Here is a 22100-nt window from a genome sequence, read left to right as displayed (position 1 = left end):
TTGTACAAATGGAAATCTGTATGTGCATCATTGGATTCAGCCCCTTATTGTTGTTTTTTAAAATAATTTTTATTAAAGGTTTTCTTAGTTTACAAAAGTAAGTGTATTGTCTCTTTTCAGGTTGTGTTTTCTACAGATCAGTTACATTTGTTGTAAGACATTAGTGTTGTATGCAGTATAAGATTAGGAAGAGAAGAGGGGTGGTGGTAAAGCTTATATTCTTCTACTTAGTGGGGGTGTCAGAGTCAACTGGGTAGGTTCTTTCTATTTGCTTGTTACATTTCCTTGATAGTGAGAGGTATTGGGGGGCAGCGTGTGATTGGTTGTCTGCAGTTGTCTGCAGTGGGTTTTGTTTGCATTTGTGAGGAGGAGGGGCTTGTTGGGTCAAGTAAGCCAAATTCATTCATATGTTGTTGGTGGGTTGTTGTGGTCTTGTTGGGCTGTGTATGTGATAAAGGGGAGCCATACTGGGGTGAAGGCATCCTCTTCTATTTGCCCCCGTGTCAGTCTCAATTTTTGTTAGTTTTTTCTGGTAGGCTTTTTCCCATATGACTTGGTACCAGTGGTCCATGTTCACTCCTGACAGGTCTCTCCAGTGTCTGGCTATGAGGCTTCTGGCTGATGAGAGTAGGTGGGTTATAAGCTCTTTGTAATGTGAGTGGTCATTATGATCTTGGAAACTGTTCAGTAGGGCCAGTTCTGGGGTGAGTTCTAATACTTTTTTAATTATTTTGCATATCTCTTGTACGACTGTTGTTCAGAAGGGTTGGATTCTGGGGCATTCCCACCACATGTGGAGGTATGTGCCTGTGGAGGTGGAGCTTCTCCGACATTTTGGTGAAGTTCCTGGGTGTATCACCAGTTTCCGTGGTGTTAAGTACCATCTGTATGTGAGTTTCAGCATGAGTTCCCTTCTTTTGGCTGAGATGGATCTAAAGGGAGGATTAGATCACATTCCAGTTCATTGGGTGGGATTAATTTCATAGCCTATGTCATGCTTTTTGATTGCATTGAGGGAGTTTGTGGGGCTTTGGAGCAATATTTTATATATTGTGGATACCATCCCCTTGCCTTGTTCCTTTGCTGTTAGGAGAATGTTTTCAAAGGTGGTTAAGGATCTAGTTGCTGGTGCTTTTACAACTGGATTGTTTAAGAGGGCAAGAAATTGGTGGTGTGTTAGCCAGGGTATTTGGGTGTCCCTTAGTTTGTCTTGTATTTCTTGTGCCGTTGGCTTGCCAGGTTTTTACCTGGAGATTTTGTGCTGCATAGTGGGTGATGAACCAGGGGGATTAGTGGGGATGGGATTGGGGACAGTTTTCCTACTTCTTCCTTCTATGCTTTAAGCATGGTCTTCATGAACCGGTTTAATGTTGTGGGGATTTTCCTTAGTTTGTTTGGGAGGAATGGGTATGCTTTGGTGGGTGTGTTTTCCAATATGTCTCTCTCCAACTGTACCCATTGTAAGGGATTATGTGGCGTACTTGACTGGCAGTGTAGTATAGTTCTATGTTGGGGATTCAGGCCCTTGTGAAAACGTTTCCTATACTCACTCTTATCAGATCATCAACTCATATCAGATAACAACCCTAAAAGGACAGAAGGTTGTCCTTGCGCAACACAGCAGAATTCAAGCCCAGAAAATTTACCTTTAATTTACAAAGTGAATTTATTGATAAACACCCTTACAACACCCATGCAAGCTGGTGACACACTCACATTCTGCTCTGCTAACCTAGCATTTCATAGTTCAAGAAAATGAGATGGAACATAAGGTAGGTACAGAATAATACGAAAGAAATATTATGGCTGCCGACAAAATTACGATATATATTTGAAAGAGTAGAGACCTTCTCATATAAAAGATCTAAAGATCAGAGCCAGCAGTCTTTTATGGTGATGAAAATGACAAAAGATAGAAAAAAGATATGCACGGCAAGATATCAGTGCATCCTGAGCTACAGGAAACATATATAAGCATTTATAGGGAGGGGAGCAGTCTCTTACATCTATCTAACAAAAGCACACTTTTTGGTATGAACTCAAAACGTAGTGAACAAAGTTTGTTTCTCCAATTTCTATACTGTACAGTGTGAACTTTTCTTTTAGTGGAGCCACACCAAGATAGAGCAGAACAGAGAGGCAAGTTTATGGAGAACACAGAAAGCTGATGATTCCATGGGCAAAAAAAAAGGCTGACCACATACGTATTTTAACAGCCCCCAGGAGACTAAGAAAACGAAGTCAGGAGCAGGGTTTTCTGACAGAGATCCCCTGCAGTAATCATGCAATAACATCCACAAAGCTATTTTTGGGCTCTGGTGGTTAGCTGGAATAATTATCCCCCCACTCATAAGGGCTACTTAAAAATAAAAATTTAAAAACTACTGTAAGCCAAATTCAGTGCTGAAAACTTCTTGTAGAAGCGTTTCCATCCAGTCACCAACACCCCCTAGTGGGCTAAAATACTTCTCTGACATGTGATGAGTAAAAAGAACTGTCATAACTTTTCAACAGTTACAGCTATGAGATAAGGTATGATTGATGCCCCTAAAGGACATGTCATCAATTATTTGCATCCTAGACCAAGACAGCAAGAGGTAATGCCTGAATTGTTGCACTCACTTTTGTACACTAAAAAGAAATCTTATTTCTACTCTTCTCTGCAATACCAAGCTGGGATGTGGTGTGAATGTGTTTATGTGTGCCAGCATGCAGCAGACTTTGGGGAGGGCACAAAAATATTCATGTTGGTACAAACAATAAACTGATTGGGTCACACCCTATAAAGACTTCTCTAAAACATATGAATGGGCATAAAATGAGAAATGCAGTCCAGTGCACAATAAATATAAGTAATGCATCTTAAAACTTTGAGCTGACAGTGGGCTGATCAGTAAAAGGATCTTGTAATGGATAACTCAACAAAAACATCCCAGTGTCTCCTGGCAGCTGTGAAAAAAGGAAAATTCCATGACAGGGATCAAAGAGACTGGAAATAAAACAGCCAATATTGCAATGCCTTCATACATCCACACTTGGAATACTGTGCACAATTCTGTTCACATCTCAAAAAGGTTATTGTAAAGTTGGGGAAAATACAGAAAAGGGCAACCAAAAGGTTCATGGGCAAGAGGAACCCCCCTTGGAAGACAAGTTTCAATATACGGGACATTTTATTTGAAAAGCAGAAATGGGGAACTTGCAGTTTTTGGCCTAATTTCAAGAAGATGGCAAGGAAAGGGGTTGGGCAGAGAGAGTAAACAGAGAAAAGAGTGGGCACTGCCCATTATTGGTTTCAGCCCTGACCATTATTGATAAGTGGTTGCTAACAGATGACATCAGAGGAATTCAGAAAAAAGTTCCCTAACCATTCTTTTCAGGCAGATAAGATGAAGAATCATAGAATTTTTTTAAAGTATGCATCAAGTGGAAACAACCAAATGGGAGTGGGCTTTTTTCCTTCCTCTCTTGCAATACTAAAACACTAGATCATGCCATGAATGGCAAAAAAAGGGCAAGCTTCTTCACAAAGTAGAATTTCCATGAGGAAATACACTCACAGAAGATGTAGTGATGGCCAGCACACATTTATAGAAGACTGACTCTAAACCCTGGCACAGGAATTTATCTCAACTGCAAGGGCAGCAATAGCTGATGCCGTTTTCTAAAGTGATATTTCTGTTATTCTCCAGGAAACTGCATTTCTTTGCATTGGGCTAAGCAACCCAGTCCCCACAGATTCAAGTCTTATTAGTTTAATGTGGCAAGCACACAAGTTCTTGGTATCAGGACGACAACCTCAGCCTGCCATTTCATGCTTCCTAGTAACAAGCAAGCCACATCATATGCTGTCAGGCTTAAGGCTGCTTCACACATAACAGAATCAGCACAATGTTATTCTGAAACGTGGAGGATAATTGCAGCTTTCTCTTTCCCCCCTAATGCCTGTGGGTAGAGAATAAGTCTAAAGTGATCCTGATTAGTAGACAGATTTCACTCCGGTGTAGGATGGGTCATGTTTTTCTTTATATGCAAACAACAACAACAACAAAAGATTGTGATGGGGGTGCCTCTGAAAATAGACTGGCAAATTTAGGATATGGCCAAATGTGGTCTCCAAGTCTCTGTTTGGTCATCAGGACTCTCCCCACACCTGGTGTACACCCTCTTCTCAGGTCATATCCATTACCAATGCAGCTTTACACCCTCACTGAGTACATTTGCCTGGCTGGAGTATCTCCTTGAACTCTTATGATGCCTCTTGCTCACCTGGATGAAAAATAAAGAGGGCTATGTTCAAGTGTGTAGAAACTAGCCTGCTGTACAAAAGTAAATTTGTTGCTCTGCCCACTTTTGCCTTTCGCCCCCAAGTCCCCCAAATCTGCTTTATCCTCAAAATGGGGTATGAACCAGCCAAAAAAACCTATTAAATACTGTGTGGAAGATACAAAACGCCAAGCAGATATAGTCAGGTCCCTGAAATTTTTAACCAGTGAAACCAGAAGACACCTCACCTCCCTAATACCAACCTTGAAATTCCGAAACAACAAAGGGCTTTCACTCTGGCCCATTGCCAAGCCCTCCCTTCAGCCATCCAGAAAGGCCTCTTTAGGAAGACACTGTATGAGGAGAGGAAATACCCATGTGGCTCAGGGCAACTGGAAACAACAGAACGTGCCTTTTTTCACTGCCAATACTATACACGAGTGAGGTTCATCTTGCCTATACAGTCTTACCTTGGAAGTCGAACGGAATCTGTTCCGGAAGTCCATTTGACTTCCAAAATGTTCAGAAACCAAGGCATGGCTTCTGATTGGCTGAAGTCAATTGCAAGCCGTGGAAGCTATGTTGGATGTTCGGGTTCCAAAGAATGTTCCCAAACCGGAACACTCACTTCTGGGTTTGCTGTGTTTGAGAGCCAAAATGTTTGACTCGCAAGACGTTTGGGATCCAAGGTACGACTGTACTACATAAATTTCCAGGTTGTACAGAACAACTTTATACCTCCATACTACTTCAAGATAAAAACCCAGATGTTACATACTCAGTTGCTAGATTTTGCGCTGCCATGATGGATATTCGTCAAAGGATGGTTTGTGCCACAAACTAGGCCTAAACTGAAGGTCCAAAATGCAAGACCTATGCTCCTTTACATTCTTTCCCTTATAGTCGCTTTTAACCGTTTGTCCTTGTCTTTATCTTTTTAAGAGATGTATGGTATGCTTAAAATTCTACAAGGCAGGCTTAAGCAGTATGTGGACCGAGAACTCCCAGAAGTACAAGCTGGATTTCAAAGGGGCAGAGGAACCAGAGACCAAATTGCAAACATGCGCTGGATTATGGAGAAAGCTAGAGGGTTCAAGAAATACATCTACTTGTGCTTCATTGACGACACAAAAGCCTTTGACTGTGTGGACCACAGCAAACTATGGCAAGTTTTTAAAGGAATGGGAGTGCCTGATCACCTCATTTGTCTCCTGAAAAATCTTAATGTGGGACAGGAAGCTACAGTTAGAACTTGATATGGAACAACTGATTGGTTCAAAATTGGGAAATGAATACAACAAGGCTGTATATTGTCTCCCTGCTTATTTAACTTACATGCAGAATACCTCATGCGAAAAGCTGGAATGAATGAATCCCAAGCCAGAATTAAGACTGCAGGAAGAAAAATCAACAACCTCAGATATGCAGATGACACAAAGTGATGGAAGAAAGTGAGGAGGAATTAAAGAACCTCTTAATGAGGGTGAAAGAGGAGAGCACAAAATATGGTCTGAAGCTCAACATAAAAAAAAAACTAAGATCATGGCCACTGGGCCCATCACCTCCTGGCAAGTAGAAGGGGGAGAAATGGAGACAGTAAGCGATTTTACTTTCTTGGGCTCCATGATCACTGCAGATGGTGACAGCAGTCCCCCTCACATGGAGGAGACTCTTGAGAGTCCCATGGACTGCAAGAAGATCAGACCTCTCCATTCTGAAGGAAATCAGCCCTGAGTGCTCACTGGAAGGACAGATCCTGAAGCTGAGGCTCCAATACTTTGGCCACCTCTTGAGAAGAGAAGACTCCCTGGAAAAGACCCTGATGTTGGGAAAGATTGAGGGCACAGGGAGAAGGAGACAACAGAGGTCAAGATGGTTGGACAGTGTTCTCAAAGCTACTAACATGAGTTTGACCAAACTGCAGGAGACAGTGGAAGACAGGAGTGCCTGGCGTGCTCTGGTCCATGGGGTGACGAAGAGTCGGACACAGCTAAATGACTAAACAACAACAACAATGGTATGATCACCTTTTTATTATTAGTTTTTATCCCTTATCTGTTTTAAGTCTTATGTGTTCAGTTTATCCATATGTTTCATCTTATGCTGGTTTGTGATCCAAATAAATTTTGATACTACTGATACTACATGCTAATGTTTGAGCATTAATGTTGTGGACAAACATGAAAAATCAAATGCACCTGCTATTCTGTGCTCCAAAATGTTAGTCCATTTATGGAATAGACTCTCCCTGTTGATGTTGGTCATTTTCCTAACTGCATTATTTATATTATGTGTTCTGGGTATCCCCTGTTCAAAAATTGTCTGGCCGATCAGGGCTGGCTGAATGCTGCACAGGCGAGGGTTAAACTGCTTACTGGAGCCTCCCCCTCCTCAGTTCAGCCCTTAAAACAGGCAGGCAGGCAAGCAGGCAGTGCTGCTATTGGCTTCTGCTATCTCTCACACACATATAACAAGCAAAGCAGACACACAGTTGCTGCTCACACTGCCAATTTCTCATCTTCTTCGCTGCTCCTTTCAGGGTCTCCCCCTCCTCCCAACAAAATCTGCTCCAGCAGCAAAGCCCATCCCTCTGGCAGGTTCAAGGAAGACAGGCTGTGGGGAAGAGCATGGGGTGGGTGGAATGAATTTCACAACTTGAGGAAAGAGCGAGTCTGAGCCCTGTGGAACTGGTGTCTCTACACAGGCAAGGTCTACCCCTCCCTCAGTGGATATGAGTGAGGTGAGACCAAGACTGATGGACTCAAAGGGATGGAGGGAGGGACAGAGGGAGGGAAAAGGCAGCTGCTTGCTCTTCCCCACACCTCCTCTTGCCTGTCCTAATCATCATAAACACCACAGCTCCTCTTTGCTCCCACTAGGCAGCTACCCAAGACAGCCGACCATGCAACTCTGGTGGATGGGCAGGGAGTCACCTCCGCTCAGAGTTTCACACCCACCCCCTTCGCTTCTCATCCAGCATCTACCAGAGGTTCTCAACCTGTGGGTCCCCAGATGTTGTTGGACTACAACTCCCATCATCGCTGAGCTCTGGCCTTGCTAGCTAGGGGTGATGGGAGTTGTAGTTCAACAACATCTGGGGACCCACAGGTTGAGAAAGGCTGAAAGCAATCTTTCTTTCTTTCCTTTTTTTTAACGTATTTTTATTAAAGATTTATTGGTTTACAAAAGTATGTGCAATGTCTCTTTTTTCAAGTTACATTTTCTACAAGTCAGTTTCATTTGTTGGGACATTAGTGTTCCAAGAAGTCTTTCTGAAGCAAGCAAGGCAGGGATCAGGTGGTGCTGAGGTTGGGAAACAAAGAAGTTTCTCCACTTCTCACAGATGGCTCAGGTGCAAAGCAAGCAACAAGAAAACTTAGCTTGGTCATATTTGAGCAGTTCTCAGGCATGTAATGCACATGGTGAATGGTGAATTCCAAATGCTAGTTGTATTCAATGTTGGTCCTACTCAGAGCAGACTTACTGAAATTAATGAATGCAACTAACTTAAGGTAAAGGTAAAGGTACCCCTGCCCGTACGGGCCAGTCTTGACAGACTCTGGGGTTGTGCGCCCATCTCACTTAAGAGGCCAGGGGCCAGCGCTGTCCGGAGACACTTCCGGGTCACGTGGCCAGCGTGACATCGCTGCTCTGGTGAGCCAGAGCCGCACACGGAAACGCCGTTTACCTTCCCGCTGGTAAGCGGTCCCTATTTATCTACTTGCACCCGGAGGTGCTTTCGAACTGCTAGGTTGGCAGGCGCTGGGACCGAGCAGCGGGAGCGCACCCCGCTGCAGGGATTTGAACCGCCGACCTTTCGATCAGCAAGCCCTAGGCGCTGAGGCTTTAACCCACAGTGCCACCTGCGTCCCGCAACTAACTTATATGTATTCATTTTAATGGATCTCCTCCGAGTAAAACCTATGTATCAAAAAACCTCATTTTTCTCTTAGCAAGAGCAGAAATGGCAATGAATTTGAATTAGCCATGCCTGCACCACCAAAGTAATTCATGTGGCAGACTCTGGATAAGCACAAGGTTTCACCTTCAACTGCCTAAGGGCACTGATTACTTTTAAGACTTGTGGCAAGGCATTCTCAAGAGATTTCAAACGACACACCCATTTATATGCTTGCATATGACATGTCTGGTCCTTGTTCTGGAGCCACTCGCCCCCCTCTCCTGCATTACAGTCCTGGCAAGGTCCATAGCTCAGTGGTATGAGTATTTGCAATGCATGCAAAAGCAATGTCTGAAATTAGCAGGTGCCAGCTGCATTTTGCGACCGGCAACCAGCCTTTTGCAACCGGATGAAGAAGTCCATGTGCCACCTTTGGTGCCTAGCATCGTCACCCACCTGGTCGTATAATTCACGGAGTCAGCAAGGATTTTGCTGCTACTGCTGTACCAGGTGAATCAACTGTTTGTTGAGGTAGAAAGGTAGCAAAATACACATCTTTTGCTGCTGCGCTACCCTGTTGACCCCCTGAATCTCCCAGCAGCAAAATTAAAATATAAATATAAAAAACGTTTTGTTATTGTTGCTGCTGCTGCACTACCAGATGAATCAGGTGTTTGGCAGGGGTAACGCAGCAACAGAGATGGCGCCTCTATCTACCTCCACTGTCAGAGGCAGTAGGTGTCTGAATAACAGTTTGTGGGAAATCACAAGTGGGGAGAGTGCTGTTGCACTGAAGCACTGCTTGTCACCTTCCCACTGGGGCATCGGCTTGGCCACAGTGAGAACATGAGGCTGGACTAGACGGGCCTTTGGCGAGCTCTTCTTATTTTCTGGAGACAGTTCCTCTTCTCCCTGTTTCTCATCAAAGTTCTCTCCTTTAAAATCCTAATTGTGCATAGCATGGAGAAAGGGAGAGATAACCTGAAGCTGCCTGTTCTGTCATCTGAATTACAATCTCCCCATGTGGGGTTTATGGAGTGGTAGCATGGGGTTTATGGGTGGACACGGGTGGCACTGTGGTCTAAACCACTCAGCCTAGGGCTTGCAAATCGGTAGGATGGCAGTTCGAATCCCCACGACGGGGTGAGCTCCCGTTGCTCGGTCCCTGCTCCTGCCAACCTAGCAGTTCAAAAGCATGTCAAAGTGCAAGTAGATAAATAGGTACTCCTCCAGTGGGAAGGTAAATGGCATTCCCGTGCGCTGCTCTGGTTCGCCAGAAGCGGCTTAGTCATGCTGGCCACATGACCCGGAAGCTGTACGCTGGCTCCCTCGGCCAATAAAGTGAGATGAGGGCCACAACCCCAGAGTGGGTCATGACTAGACCTAATGGTCAGGGGTCCCTTTACCTTTACCTTACAATACAGTATTAGAAAGATCTAAGAAAAGGAAGAGAGAGCTTGCTAGTAAAGAGGATCCTCCCAAGCTCTCTCAGTCTTGACCACACGACCCAGAAAAACTGTCTGTGGACAAACATCGGCTCCCTCAGCCAATAAAGCAAGATGAGCGCCACAACCCCAGAGTCGTCCGCAACTGGACTTAACTGTCAGGGGTCCTTTACCTTTACCTTTTTAGCATGCGTGTAGCCAGGATTTCTGTTAGGAGGCAGCCTTTATATTAGGGAGGGGATAAAAACATCAGTTATTTAAGTATTTTTTATTGATTTACTTGATTTAGTGGGGGCAGCTGTCCCCCTGCCCCCCCCCTGGCTACACCCATGGGTGGTAGAGTGCTGTGACTATGTGCAAAGTTGCTCTGTTGTGATGTCTTGGGTGGGGTGGCCCTCAATGCAGGGGCAGCTAATATCCTTTCTGCTGAAGTCTGTAAGAGGGCAACGTCATACTCCAGGTCCAGTGCACTGTCAACACGGCCGTGGCCATGATCAGAGGAGTTAGGGTAGACCCTAGTGCTGCCCGCAACCCTACCTTATATGGTGAGTCTCTGGTGTATCTTTCACAATAGCGGCATACAGTGGTACCTCAGGTTAAAAACTTAATTCGTTCTAGAGGTCAGTTCTTAACATGAAACTGTTCTTAACCTGAAGTACCACTTTAGCTAATGGGGCCTCCTGCTGCTGCCATGCCGCCACAGCACGATTTCTGTTCTCATCCTGAAGCAAAATTCTTAACCTGAGGTATTATTTCTGGGTTAGCAGAGTCTGTAACCTGAAGCGTCTGTAACCTGAGGTACCACTGTACTCAATCCACTTCAAACAGCGTGACGGGCCTTTCAGTCAATCCTGCAACCTCATCACCCAGTGTAACTGAGAGTATAAAATTGTGCTTTTAGTGAGAGAAACACATTCAATAGAAAGCTCTACTTAGCGATTCTTGTATTATTTTTAAAATAAAAACAAAACAAAACAAAACAGCATTTAAAATCACTGGGGAAGGGTTAAAAGGACCCCAGTGTGGAGAAATCTGTATTTTTCATCAGCATTATACTTTCCATGATCAAAGGGAAAAAATGCTTAAAAAAACAAAGCCAGTGTTCTAAAGACTGCCTAGGACAGCTGCACTTCAGGCATATATGTGTACCTACACAACAGCCTGACACATTTAAGTTTATGCAAGACATGTGAGGGGGACTCACAACCACAGCTAGTTAAGCACCAATCAGTGGCAGCACAAAGCCAAGCAGATCCACAAATTACAGCAAGGTTTTGAAGCGTCAGTGAGGGGAAGAAGCTGGTAGATAAAAGAGGAGCTGTGTGGAGATCAACAGACTGCCTTTGCTGTTCTGCCAGAGCAGAGAGCCTGCTTCTGGATGCAGAATTCTAAACAGTTTACTTTTAGTGAGGATAACAAGTTAGCTATGATACACACGACAACCTTGACAAGGCCTGGCAAGAACACACCATGTTAGAGCAAAGAGCAACAAGGTACACACAGGATGACAGATGTTTGTTCCTTTCTCTTCTTCCCACTAGACTAGAGAGAACCTTAGAAGCTTGGAGCAAAGACACAGAGACACTCAAGTGACAGACCATGACAACTAGAATGAGAATAATCAGAACAAAATATTTATATACAAGATGCTTATTAGAACAAAGCCTTATCTTTGCGCAACTCTCATACTCCACCATTCAGCTTCAAAACAGAGTCTTTTAAGGATGCCACCTGCCACACTGGAGATGAGCAGAGTTTCCTCCAAAGCAAGAGATACTGGGCAGGTTTGCAGATCTTGTTCCAAAACCAGACGAAGAGAACAGAAAGGAGGGGGACATGGAACGCACCAGGAAGCAGAAGAAGGGAAGGGGGGAAATTACAAAGCGCTAAAAGATAATTAAGCTATCAATTGCAAGAGAAGGAAATCAAGCCACAGCAAAGTGACAGCAGCACTAAAGAGACTCCTGCCTCAGCATAAAGAATGTCTTTTTACAAAATTCAAAGTGTTTGGCAGCTTGGAAAGGGGGCAGGGAAGAGGGAAGATACTTTCCATTTGAAGATGTGGCCTAAATTTAAACATCCACAGGGACAAAGGTAACAATCCTTGAGGGATGGAAATGACAATTTACTCAGTCCAGCACACACTGCAAGGGAGGAATAGGAGATGGCAAGAAAACCCATAAACCGCTTAGCATCTCCAAATGAACCCATCGCAAAGCTCTGGAAACTGTATGGAAATCATATTGATAAACTTGTTTCTGCCCAAGGCATTCTCTCTCTCTCTTTCACCCCCCCCAACAGAAATAAGGCATAAGCCAAATCATTAACAGTCAATCAATAGTGTTAGCACTCTTAGTTGTCCTAACCAGGAGCAGAAGAAACCAGAAGTCAGGGATAGCAACTTGAAGAACAAGTTGTCCAGCAGCTTTGCCAGCAGTTATCCCAGCCTCTCCACTGTTGCCTAGAGCACATGCTTAGAATCCTATTCATATTCTACAGAATACCAATCAAACAAGTCTCATTATTGTTCCCCTATACACCAACCTCAACTGAAGCAAGCCTCCAGGCCACACATCTTAGAATAACCTTTCATAACATTCTCACTCACTGGAGCACAGTCACCTTTCTCCTGACCCTCAATGCCTACCCGCTCCACAATTCTCAGTCATTCTGCTTTGGTCCATGGTGGTGCCACCAAGAATTCGTTGCAAAGACAATCCCTTACCACCACCACCATTCCAAATTCCATCCCACCCTCTGCCACTCTCCAGAGCACAGCTAACTTGCATTTACCTCCCTTATTCTGAGTACTATTTATTTAGATCCACCGCAAGGTTTTCCAAATGTACATGAGGGGTTGTTCAAGCAGCAAAATATTCTCTTTTTATTTTATTTATTATTTATTTATAACATCCTAGCAAAAAGAAAAAGAAAAATAATAATCACATTACACAGCTTTTAATGTGGCTAGTTTGCCCTAAGTAAAGAAAAAATTTTAAATGTTTATAGACTATTGATACAATCTAATGCAGACAAGCTGCACAACATTTTAATGTGGGTTTTCTATGCTTCCTAACCTGGACTAGCCCTCGCAACCTAGAAAAATTTCCCATAGTCCCAGAAATGTTCAAGATAACTCCTCCTCTCTTCCCACCCCTCCCAATCTACACACACAGCTCCTCCTACACTACCGTAGGTCTTGGATCTCAGCCCCCTTTCTCCTGCTGTAGTCTGCAACTGGCTCTTTCCCTACCTGATTAACTTCCATGCCTGGTATGCTACCCCACAGGGCCGTCATATTATGCATTCACGTCCATTCCCAGGACATTCTCATGACTGGTACTTTGCACATTGCATCCTAGTACATCATCTCCTTCTTTCCTGCCAAAGAAATTGCTGCAGCGGGCTGTTCCACGGCTGTTATCATCACTTCTTCCCAAACCTACCCATTCCTATCAATGTGTCACTTTATCTAAGGAACATCTGCAACTGGTTCTCCATCACTTTAGGATTGATTAAACCCTGATGAAGTATTCCAAAGCATCCTCTTCACCTATCAGTGAGTATTATTATCAATATTATTATTATTTAGTATTTCATTTCTATACTATCTCTCACTCTGTCTCCCACCACCTACCTACCCACCCCTCGCTACTGTGCTATGGTGTGCTCCCTTCAATCTACAGAAGGGTCACCCCGGCCCAGTGTCTCCTTCTACTCCATTGCCATCCTTCTACTCCATTGCCATCTGAAACATATTCTTCATCCAATGCCCTTCTTCTCCAAAAAGCTTCTTGTCTGTGAAACCAGAAACACAGCACTGCATCCTTCCAGCCATCAGCACATGAGCATCCCTCCAAGGCACCATTTCAAGACATGCACTTCTCCTATTCTACTCACCAGTGTACACAATTCCTTCATCTGGCCACCTACTGTACCTCCTGAATGGTTTTTCTAATATATGCCACTGCCCTCCCACCCACTGCTGAATCTTGTTTTCGCCTGCCTAAATGCACATATAATGCTTCCTGCAAAGTATGCCATTCAATACCCCATGCCTTCCCTTGTGTTATCCCCACACACAAATCCATTTATCCTATGTGCTGGGCATTCACTACTCATGATCTTCTCCCATTCCCAGTAAGTGTGCCCATGGGGCATCTCTTTTGCAACCCATCATAGTAAACTTGCAACCCCACCCCCAAAGTAGGGTCTCTCTCCTAGTCCTAGTGGGCAAATTTTTGTATGCAACTAGGCAGGCAATTGGCTGCTTTTAATTACAATTCCCGGCACAATATTAATGTTGCCCCTTCATTCCAGCCCACTGTTCCAATGCCTATTCACATGGAGATGAGATAAGCCTACCTATCTTCCAATGTATGTTCCCACTGGGAAAGTTGGGGGTAGAAAAGTCACAACTCAAGTATGGTAAGCCTTGCACACCCCAACCATCACTGGACAATTGGGCGCCTGCTCCCCAGTGTGTTAGCCAATAAGCCGTTACAGGAATATTATTTGTGTAGCTGAAGCCATTCCAATAAGGTGTTAGCAATTGCTTGTTCGTATAATTAAGATGCACAGCACCTAGCACAATACTAGGCACTGTCATCCACTACATCTCACATCCCCATTCCAGTGCATCCTTTCAAGGAGCACCTGCAGTTCTGTGGAGTAGACCTCACATTTGCTATACATTTTTGCTCACCTCGCTCCAGACATCACCTACTCCCTCTCTGAACATTCAGTTGCAAGTAACTCGTAAAGGACTTGTTCTTGTTTTTTCAGTTGTACAGCACCTGGAGTAATGGTAGCACACTACACCCTCCTCCCCAAGAGACATTTCAGGGAAAGCAGGCAGATCTCTTTCCACCCTTCTACTTTGCATTCCCTCATTGGGAGGGGGGTATCAGCACCCTGTTCCACCCCTTCTGGGTGGGAAGGGGGTATGCCCGCCTTTCTTTGCTGCCTCCTCATGCCAAGAGGAGCACCTTTTCAGCTCTCCAGGCTCAAAAAAGTGGAGGCAGCATGCATCCATGTTCTACTCCCAGCATGCCCCCAAAGGAGGGAGCAACCCTTTTGTGGGCATCTTTCTACACCCCCCCTTTTGGGGGTGTTGTACTCCTGCTACATCCATAAGGAGGGGACTCTTTTTTCTATCCCCATATTGTGTGTGGTCATGAGGGAAAACCTATCTACCTTTACAAACCCTCCATGCTCACCAAGGGGTCAGGGGGAATACATCCCTTTCTACCCTCAACCCAATGGGAGGAGGAAGGTGAGGGGGGTCAATCTTTGCAGTTCCTTTTATGCCCCCACCTCTAGGAGGGATGTATTTCTTGCATCATCCTGGGGGTCGTATGTGCTTGTACTACCTCCATACTCTCTTCATGCCCACAAAAAAATTGGAGGGGTGGGGAGAAAGGAAAGCTTATTTATATCCCTACCCTGAGGATATAGATATAAATCCCCACAATAAAGCGATGTGGGAGGAGGAAGTCTTTATTTCCCTATCCAGGGGGTCCTATGTGCGACCTCAGTAGTCTCTTCATGCCCACAAATTTGGGGTAGAAAACATCTTTCTCTCCCCATCCCAGGGGGTCGCCTAACTACTTTTGCATCACCAGATAGATATAGATAGATAGACAGAAAAGAAAGAAAGAAATCCCACAAAAAGCAGAGGAGCTCTTTTTTGCCCCATCCCAGGGGTCGCATGCGCTACCTCCATAAATTGCGGGGAAGGGGAGGGGGAGAAAGAGATGCTTCTTTCCCCCCCCCCACCCCAGGGGGTCGCCTAACAACTTTTGCAGGAGCTCCCGACAGGCAGATATAAATTCCCACAAAGAAGGCGAAGAGGGCAGGACGGAGGCACCTCTAGGCAAACACCCCACCCCGCTCCCCCTTTCCCCTCCCACCCATCCAAGTTGTGGGTCGCTTTCCCCCGCCACCTTACCCAGCGTGAAGAAGGGAAGCTCGGTGTTGTCCAGGTCGTCCTGCACAGCAACGCGCCCGGGCAGCTCGGTCCGTACGAAGAGCAGCAGCCGCGAGTCCGCGGGGGGCGACGAGCCCGGTGAGGCGGCGGCGGCAGCAGCAGCCGAGGAAGACGACGACGAAGAGGAAGAATCGGCAGCCGGGGCCGCCGCTGCCGAGGATGAACCGACCGGGGGGCTCCTGCTCCCGCCGCCGCCGCTGCTCCAGGCGACGTCGCTCTCCCTCAGCACCGGCAGAGTAGACACCGTCACCGTCTTCTCCCGACACGGGCTGCCGCCGCCAGCTCCGCCGCTCCTCCCGCCGGCTCCGCCAGCTCCTCCGCCCGGTTCTACTCTCGCGGCCGCCCCCGCCGAAGGGCCCGGCCCGCTGGTCAGCAGGAGCAGCAGCGGCAGTAGCGGCGGAGGCGACGAAGAGAAGGAAGCCGAGGCGGCGGGCGCAGCGGCGGCCGCCGACGGGGAAGAGCAAGCGGCGGGCAGGAACAGGAGGAGGCGGCGGCGGCGGAGCAGCAAGGGGCGAGGGGCTGCCATGCCCGAGCGGAGCGGGGCGCGGGGCGCGCGAGGAGGTGGCTCGGACCCGGGGAGCGAGAGGGAGCAAGGGAGCGAGAGAGAAGGAGCGAGAGAAAGCAGGAGGACGTCGCAGCAGCAGCAGCAGCAGCAGCAGCCGACGCGAGCGACTCGCCTGCCGGGCACAGCCTGCCTCGCCTGCCTCCTCCCCGCCCTTGCTCCGCCCCCGACTCAGCCGCCCCCCAGCTCGGCAGCCGCCGCCGCCGCGGCTTTGGCTCCGCCTCGCGCGCTGGCTCTGGTTCTGGCCGCTGCCGCCGCTTCGCGAGCGACCTGCTTCCAAAATCAAAGCGAGTTACTTTTGAGCCGCGCGAAAACACGCTGCGTTCGACAGGTCCCAACTTTAAAGCGCAGTCTGGGTGACTGGCCGCCTCATGGCTCCACACATACACAAACGAGAGAGAGGGAGGAAACGTGTTTTAAAATCATAGTAATTAGTAATAATATTAGTAATTAGGCGCTGTGTCTGCGCGCACATATTCACAAGGTAAATAAAATGTATTTAATCATAATTGGCACTAATATTAGGTAATTAGGCTGTATATCATGCCTCCCCCGCACACACATACATGAGAAAGAAAACCTGTTTAAAAATCATCATAATTAGATATACTCTAATACTGTATTAGTAATTAGGATGTACGTATACACACAAGAGAGAGAGAAAGACGTTTAATCATAATGAATATTAGTAATATATCCTGCCTCCCCCTCACAAGAAGGCAAATGTGTTTTAAAATCATAATAATTAGTAATAATATTAGTAATTAGGTGATACACACACACACAAGAGAGAGAGAGAAAACATGTTTCGCCGTAATTAGTAATATTAGCAATTAGGCTCTGTGTGTGTATAGCATTTGAAGAGTTAAAAGAAATTCGAAGAACTCTGAGCTTGAAAGATTTCCAACTTTTATTGACTTTTTAGATTCTGTTCCCTTTGCATAAATATACCGGTAAATGTGCTTTTTAGGAGTAATGCACAGCTCAAAAAAAAAAAAAAGGAACATAAAACACATCTTTGCTCACAAAAAGAAATAATAATAACTATTATTATTAACAATAACTAGGGTAACATGGGGAGCTTGGGGGTCAAAAATACCACACCTCTGTTAGTTATTGTTAATGATATTGAGGGGGCATTCATCAGATACACACAGCCCTTTAAATATCCCCAATTTAATTGATCTTAACTCACTTCTCCAGAGAGAGAAAGAAGCAAAACTCAGGCTTAATTGAAATAGTATTAATAACATTGTTACTTAGAAAGTATGCCTACTTTCAAGGGGTCAAACAGATTTGCATCACTTAGAAACACGTATTTCTTTCTTCAAGATTTCTAACTTTATGAGTTTTGAAGCTCACTTCACTACTTAGGAGAGAAAAATAAAATTGGCTCTCCTGCGTCCTTAAAATCAGTCCTTTAAAAAAATCCTTTAATTTACTGGCTCTTCTCTCATGGGTAAACTAAACAATAATTAGAAAATTAGTACTTAGCATTTATATGGCACTTTCATGTGGTCAGCAATTTTTGGTTATCAAACACACACTTGTAATAGGTTCTAGATTTAGATGCTGGCTCACTTCTTCACATGAGAAAAAATAAATGTGCCTAGAAACACACTTCCAACTTTAATCATAGCATAATCCTATACTTGTCTACTCAGAAGAGTTTTGGATTTGATATCCCGCTTTATCACTACCTGAAGGAGTCTCAAAGCGGCCTGCGTTCTCCTTCCCCTTCCTCCCCCCCCCCCAACAAACACTCTGTGAGGTGAGTGGGGCTGAGAGACTTCAGAGAAGTGTGACTGGCCCAAGGTCACCCAGCAGCTGCATGTGGAGGAGCGCAGTGGCGTAGCGTGGGTTGTCAGCACCCGGGGCAAGGCAAGTAATTTGCGCCCCCTAACCCGTGGATTTGCACCCCCTAACCCGTGGATTTGCCCTAACCCCAGATGTTGCGCCCGGTGCGGTCGGCCCCCCCTGCACCCCCCACGCTATGCCACTGGAGGAGCGAAGACGCGAACCCGGTTCCCCAGATTACGAGACTACCGCTCTTAACCACTATACCACACTGGCTCTCGAAGTCTTACTGAATTTGGTTGGGTTTACTCCTAGGTAAACAGGTAAAGAGCTGCAGTCTTAATAGCTTGCTTCCCCTTACCCAAAAAAGTGTGCTTTTAAATTCATTACACAAACTTCTTTTAAAGATTTTGACTAGCTCACTTGCCCTTACCCATGCTTCACATAGAGGAAAACATACACTAAAACAATAATAATTATATTATTAACAATAGTACAGTATTTAGACTTTTCATTATGCTTTCACCACTTAGAGATGTTTTGCATTCATTTACTGGCTGGCTGGGTTTCCCCTCACTAAAATAAATAAATAAACACTATATAGCATTTATATAGCACTTTCAAATATTCAAAGAACTTCACATTCATATCTCTCTCTCTCTCTCTCTCTCTCTCTCTCTCTCTTCTTAAAAGATGTTCCAATTTATTGCCTTGTTTCCCCTCACAAAGTTAAAAATAAATGTACTCTTTATACACACCACATTATACAAATCTTTACACACTGCCAGTTTCACTTTTTGGCAGCCTCCTTTCACAATGAAAGATTAATGCACCTTTACACATGTGTACACAATGTTCCCATGTTTGTTGTTGTTGTTGTTTAGTCGTTTAGTCGTGTCCGACTCTTCGTGACCCCATGGACCAGAGCACGCCAAGCACTCCTGTCTTCCACTGCCTCCCGCAGTTTGGTCAAACTCATGCTGGTAGCTTCGAGAACACTGTCCAACCATCTGGTCCTCTGTCGTCCCCTTCTCCTTGTGCCCTCCATCTTTCCCAGCATCAGGGTCTTTTCCAGGGAGTCTTCTCTTCTCACGAGGTGGCCAAAGTATTAGAGTCTCAGCTTCACAATCTGTCCTTCCAGTGAGCACTCAGGGCTGATTTCCTTCAGAATGGATAGGTTTGGTGTCCTTGCAGTCCATGGGACTCTCAAGAGTCTCTTTCATCCTCATTAGAGGTTCTTTAATTCCTCCTCCACTTTTTTTTACTGGTCTGCTATTCAAAGTTGGGGGAAAAAAACATAGATGCAAAATCTCTGGGAAGAAGTAGACACAAAGCTCAAATAGAAATTCTTCAAAGCAAGCAAAAATTGCAGATATGCATGTCTATCCATTAGATAAAAACCAGAAAGCATTATCATTATTATTAGAAGCAGTATTATACTACTGTTGCTTTTGAAAATAGATATGGATCCCCTCATCTTTTTTGTATTTTGAGAAATTGGAGGGAAGTGTATATAAATAGCCTCTTTAAAATCCTGCCCTCTGTTTTGTAAGGGATACAGGGGCGGGGGGAATTGTTTTAAAAACAACAACCTATTCCTAGAATGTGCAGAATGTGAAAAGAAGATGTACAAGTAAAATCAAATAAAAATTCACCACTTTGGGGTGGTAAATTACTACTCAGATTATATGATATACATCCAATAAGTCCTTGGAATGTGTGGGTTTTGGCAAGGAGGGGAATGTACAGCCAACAATAGTTGATGGATAATTAATTTTACAGAACTAACAAACTCTTGGGATATGAAGAACTTGTGAGGAGAAATAGAAATATACAAAGCGGAAGGATTTGTGTACAGAGGTAGGTGGAAATGACCTTGGGGTGAGGAATTTTGTAAAGGCTGGGAAAGTATGAGGATAGAACGCATGTGTTAAAAAGTACTTGAGGATAAAAACATAAGAAAAGCCCTGCTTGGTAAGGCCAAAATCATGGAATGCAGCATCCTGAATATATAGTGTGATGTAGTAGTTAAGAGCGGTAGTCTTGTAATCTAGGGAACTGGGTTCATGTCTCCGCTCCTCCACCTGCAGCTGCTGGGTGACCTTGGGCCAGTCACACTTCTCTGAAGTCTCTCAGCCCCACTCACCTCACAGAGTGTTGTGGGTGAGAAAGGGAAAGGAGAATGTTAGCTGCTTTGAGACTCCTTCGGGTAGTGATAAAACGGGATATCAAACCCAAACTCTTCTTCTGAATAGAAGACTTTGAATTTGTTGCATAAGCTTGAAGAGAGAACCTCAAAATATACTCAGTAACAGGGAACCTAAATCTGCTCTCTTCCTGAAGACATATTAGCACCTTCTAGTTAGTCACTTAGCAGATAAGGATTCCCTCTCACCTTTTTTTTCTCAAGTGTACTTCAACATATTGTTGCTAAAACCACCTCAGAATTCTCTACTTCATCTCACCACCACCACCCCTGCAAAATCTTAAAGCCCCTTTACAAATATTTCTTTAAAAACAAATCATACCCATTAATTTGTGAGGACAAAGTCTCTTGCCAAAATTAAACTTAGTAGTCCTGGTGCAAGAGGACAGCCCCCCTTATGTATCATGGGGACATTCGCACCGTGGACACGTATAAAAGGGGGGGGGGGAATCTCCCTAAGGATCTATAGTGGGACTGATGACAGAGTTGTGATTGGTGAAGTATGGTGGTCAAATTTGCTGAAAACACCAAATTATTCAAGGTAAGTGAAAACAGAAAGACTGCAAAGAATTAAAAAACGATGTCTCCATCAGCAATAAAATGGAAGATGCAGTTTAACTGTAAGTTAGCAGTAAAGTGATGTATATTGGACCAGGTAAAAAAAAATTAATTACATTTTCATGTAGATTGATGAGATCTGAGCTGGTAGTGGCTGATCAGGAAGAGTACTTTGGGATATTGCAGGTGGATAGCACAATGAAACAGTGAGCCAGCACGTGGCAGTTAAATCGACAGAAGTCTCCCCTGGCCCTGATATTAAAATTTAAACTCTGAGTCATCCGATGATGCTGAATGATGGAAGAGTCACAACAGACAAAAGAAAGTATGTATTCACACAGCACATAGATTTAACTATGGGATTCACTTCCACAAAATGTGATGGTGGCCATCAACTTAGATGGCTTTAAAGGGGAATTATCCAAATTCATGGAGGACAGAGCTGCTAATGGGGCAGAGAGAGCCTGTTTCCAAATACCAGTTGCTGACAAAGAACAGTGGTGAAGAACTGTTTCACTTAGGTCCTGCATGTGGGCTTCCAAGAAAAGGCATCCGGTTGCCCGCTGTGAGAAACAGAATATTTGACTCAGTACATTCATGGTGATGTGTGCTCATGATGGTATTTGGAAGGTTGTACAGAATCCCTTTTTCATTCCTCTTTGCACCAACGAAAGTTTTGTCATACTGCTCAGTCCTATAAAAGGTAAAGGAACCCCTGACCATTAGGTCCAGTCGTGACCGACTCTAGCGTTGCAGCGCTCATCTCGCTTTATTGGCCGAGGGAGCCAGCGTACAGCTTCTGGGTCATGTGGCCAGCATGACAAAGCCGCTTCTGGCAAACCAGAGCAGCGCACGGAAACGCCGTTTACCTTCCCGCCGTAGTGGTACCTATTGATCTACTTGCACTTTGACGTGCTTTCGAACTGCTAAGTTGGCAGGAGCAGGGACTAAGCAATGGGAGCTCACCCCGTCGCGGGGATTTGAACCGCTGACCTTCTGATTGACAAGTTCTAGGCTCTGTGGTTTAACCCACAGCGCCACCTGCATCCCTATAGCTTCCTGCAAAAATCCTGTAACTTTTTTTTAAGAATTTTTTTTTTCAAAAAATAGAAGTTAAACAATAATAAAAAGAAAAAAAGAAAAAAGGTATAAAGGGGGGGAACAAAAGAAAAGAAAAAATATTTTTCATAACCTGGAATATTACCAAATTCTTGCTTCAAATACAGTGGTACCTCGGGTTACATACGCTTCAGGTTACAGATGCTTCAGGTTACAGACTCCGCTAACCCAGAAATAGTACCTCAGGTTAAGAACTTTGCTTCAGGATGAGAACAGAAATTGTGCTCTGGCGGCACAGCGGCAGCAGGAGGCCCCAT

At 44.9% G+C, this 22100-nt stretch overlaps 1 protein-coding gene across 2 annotated transcripts in view; it reads right to left on the bottom strand.

Annotated features, from left to right (window-relative positions):
• ASTN2 (astrotactin 2) overlaps window positions 1-16302 on the bottom strand; it is a 669461-nt gene extending 653159 nt beyond the window's left edge. For both annotated transcript variants that reach the window (XM_079961923.1, XM_079961924.1), the window contains exon 1: window positions 15563-16302. In XM_079961923.1, the coding sequence (XP_079818049.1) occupies window positions 15563-16127 (565 nt within the window). In that variant the 5' untranslated portion in view covers window positions 16128-16302. The remainder of the gene's footprint in view (window positions 1-15562) is intronic.
• Between the last annotated feature and the right edge of the window lie 5798 nt (window positions 16303-22100).

Source organism: Podarcis cretensis, assembly GCF_951804945.1.
Source record: "Podarcis cretensis genome assembly, chromosome: Z".
NCBI lineage: Eukaryota > Metazoa > Chordata > Lepidosauria > Squamata > Lacertidae > Podarcis > Podarcis cretensis.
The sequence above is the reverse complement of the archived record's forward strand: the minus strand, read 5'-3'. Positions and strand labels throughout refer to the sequence as shown.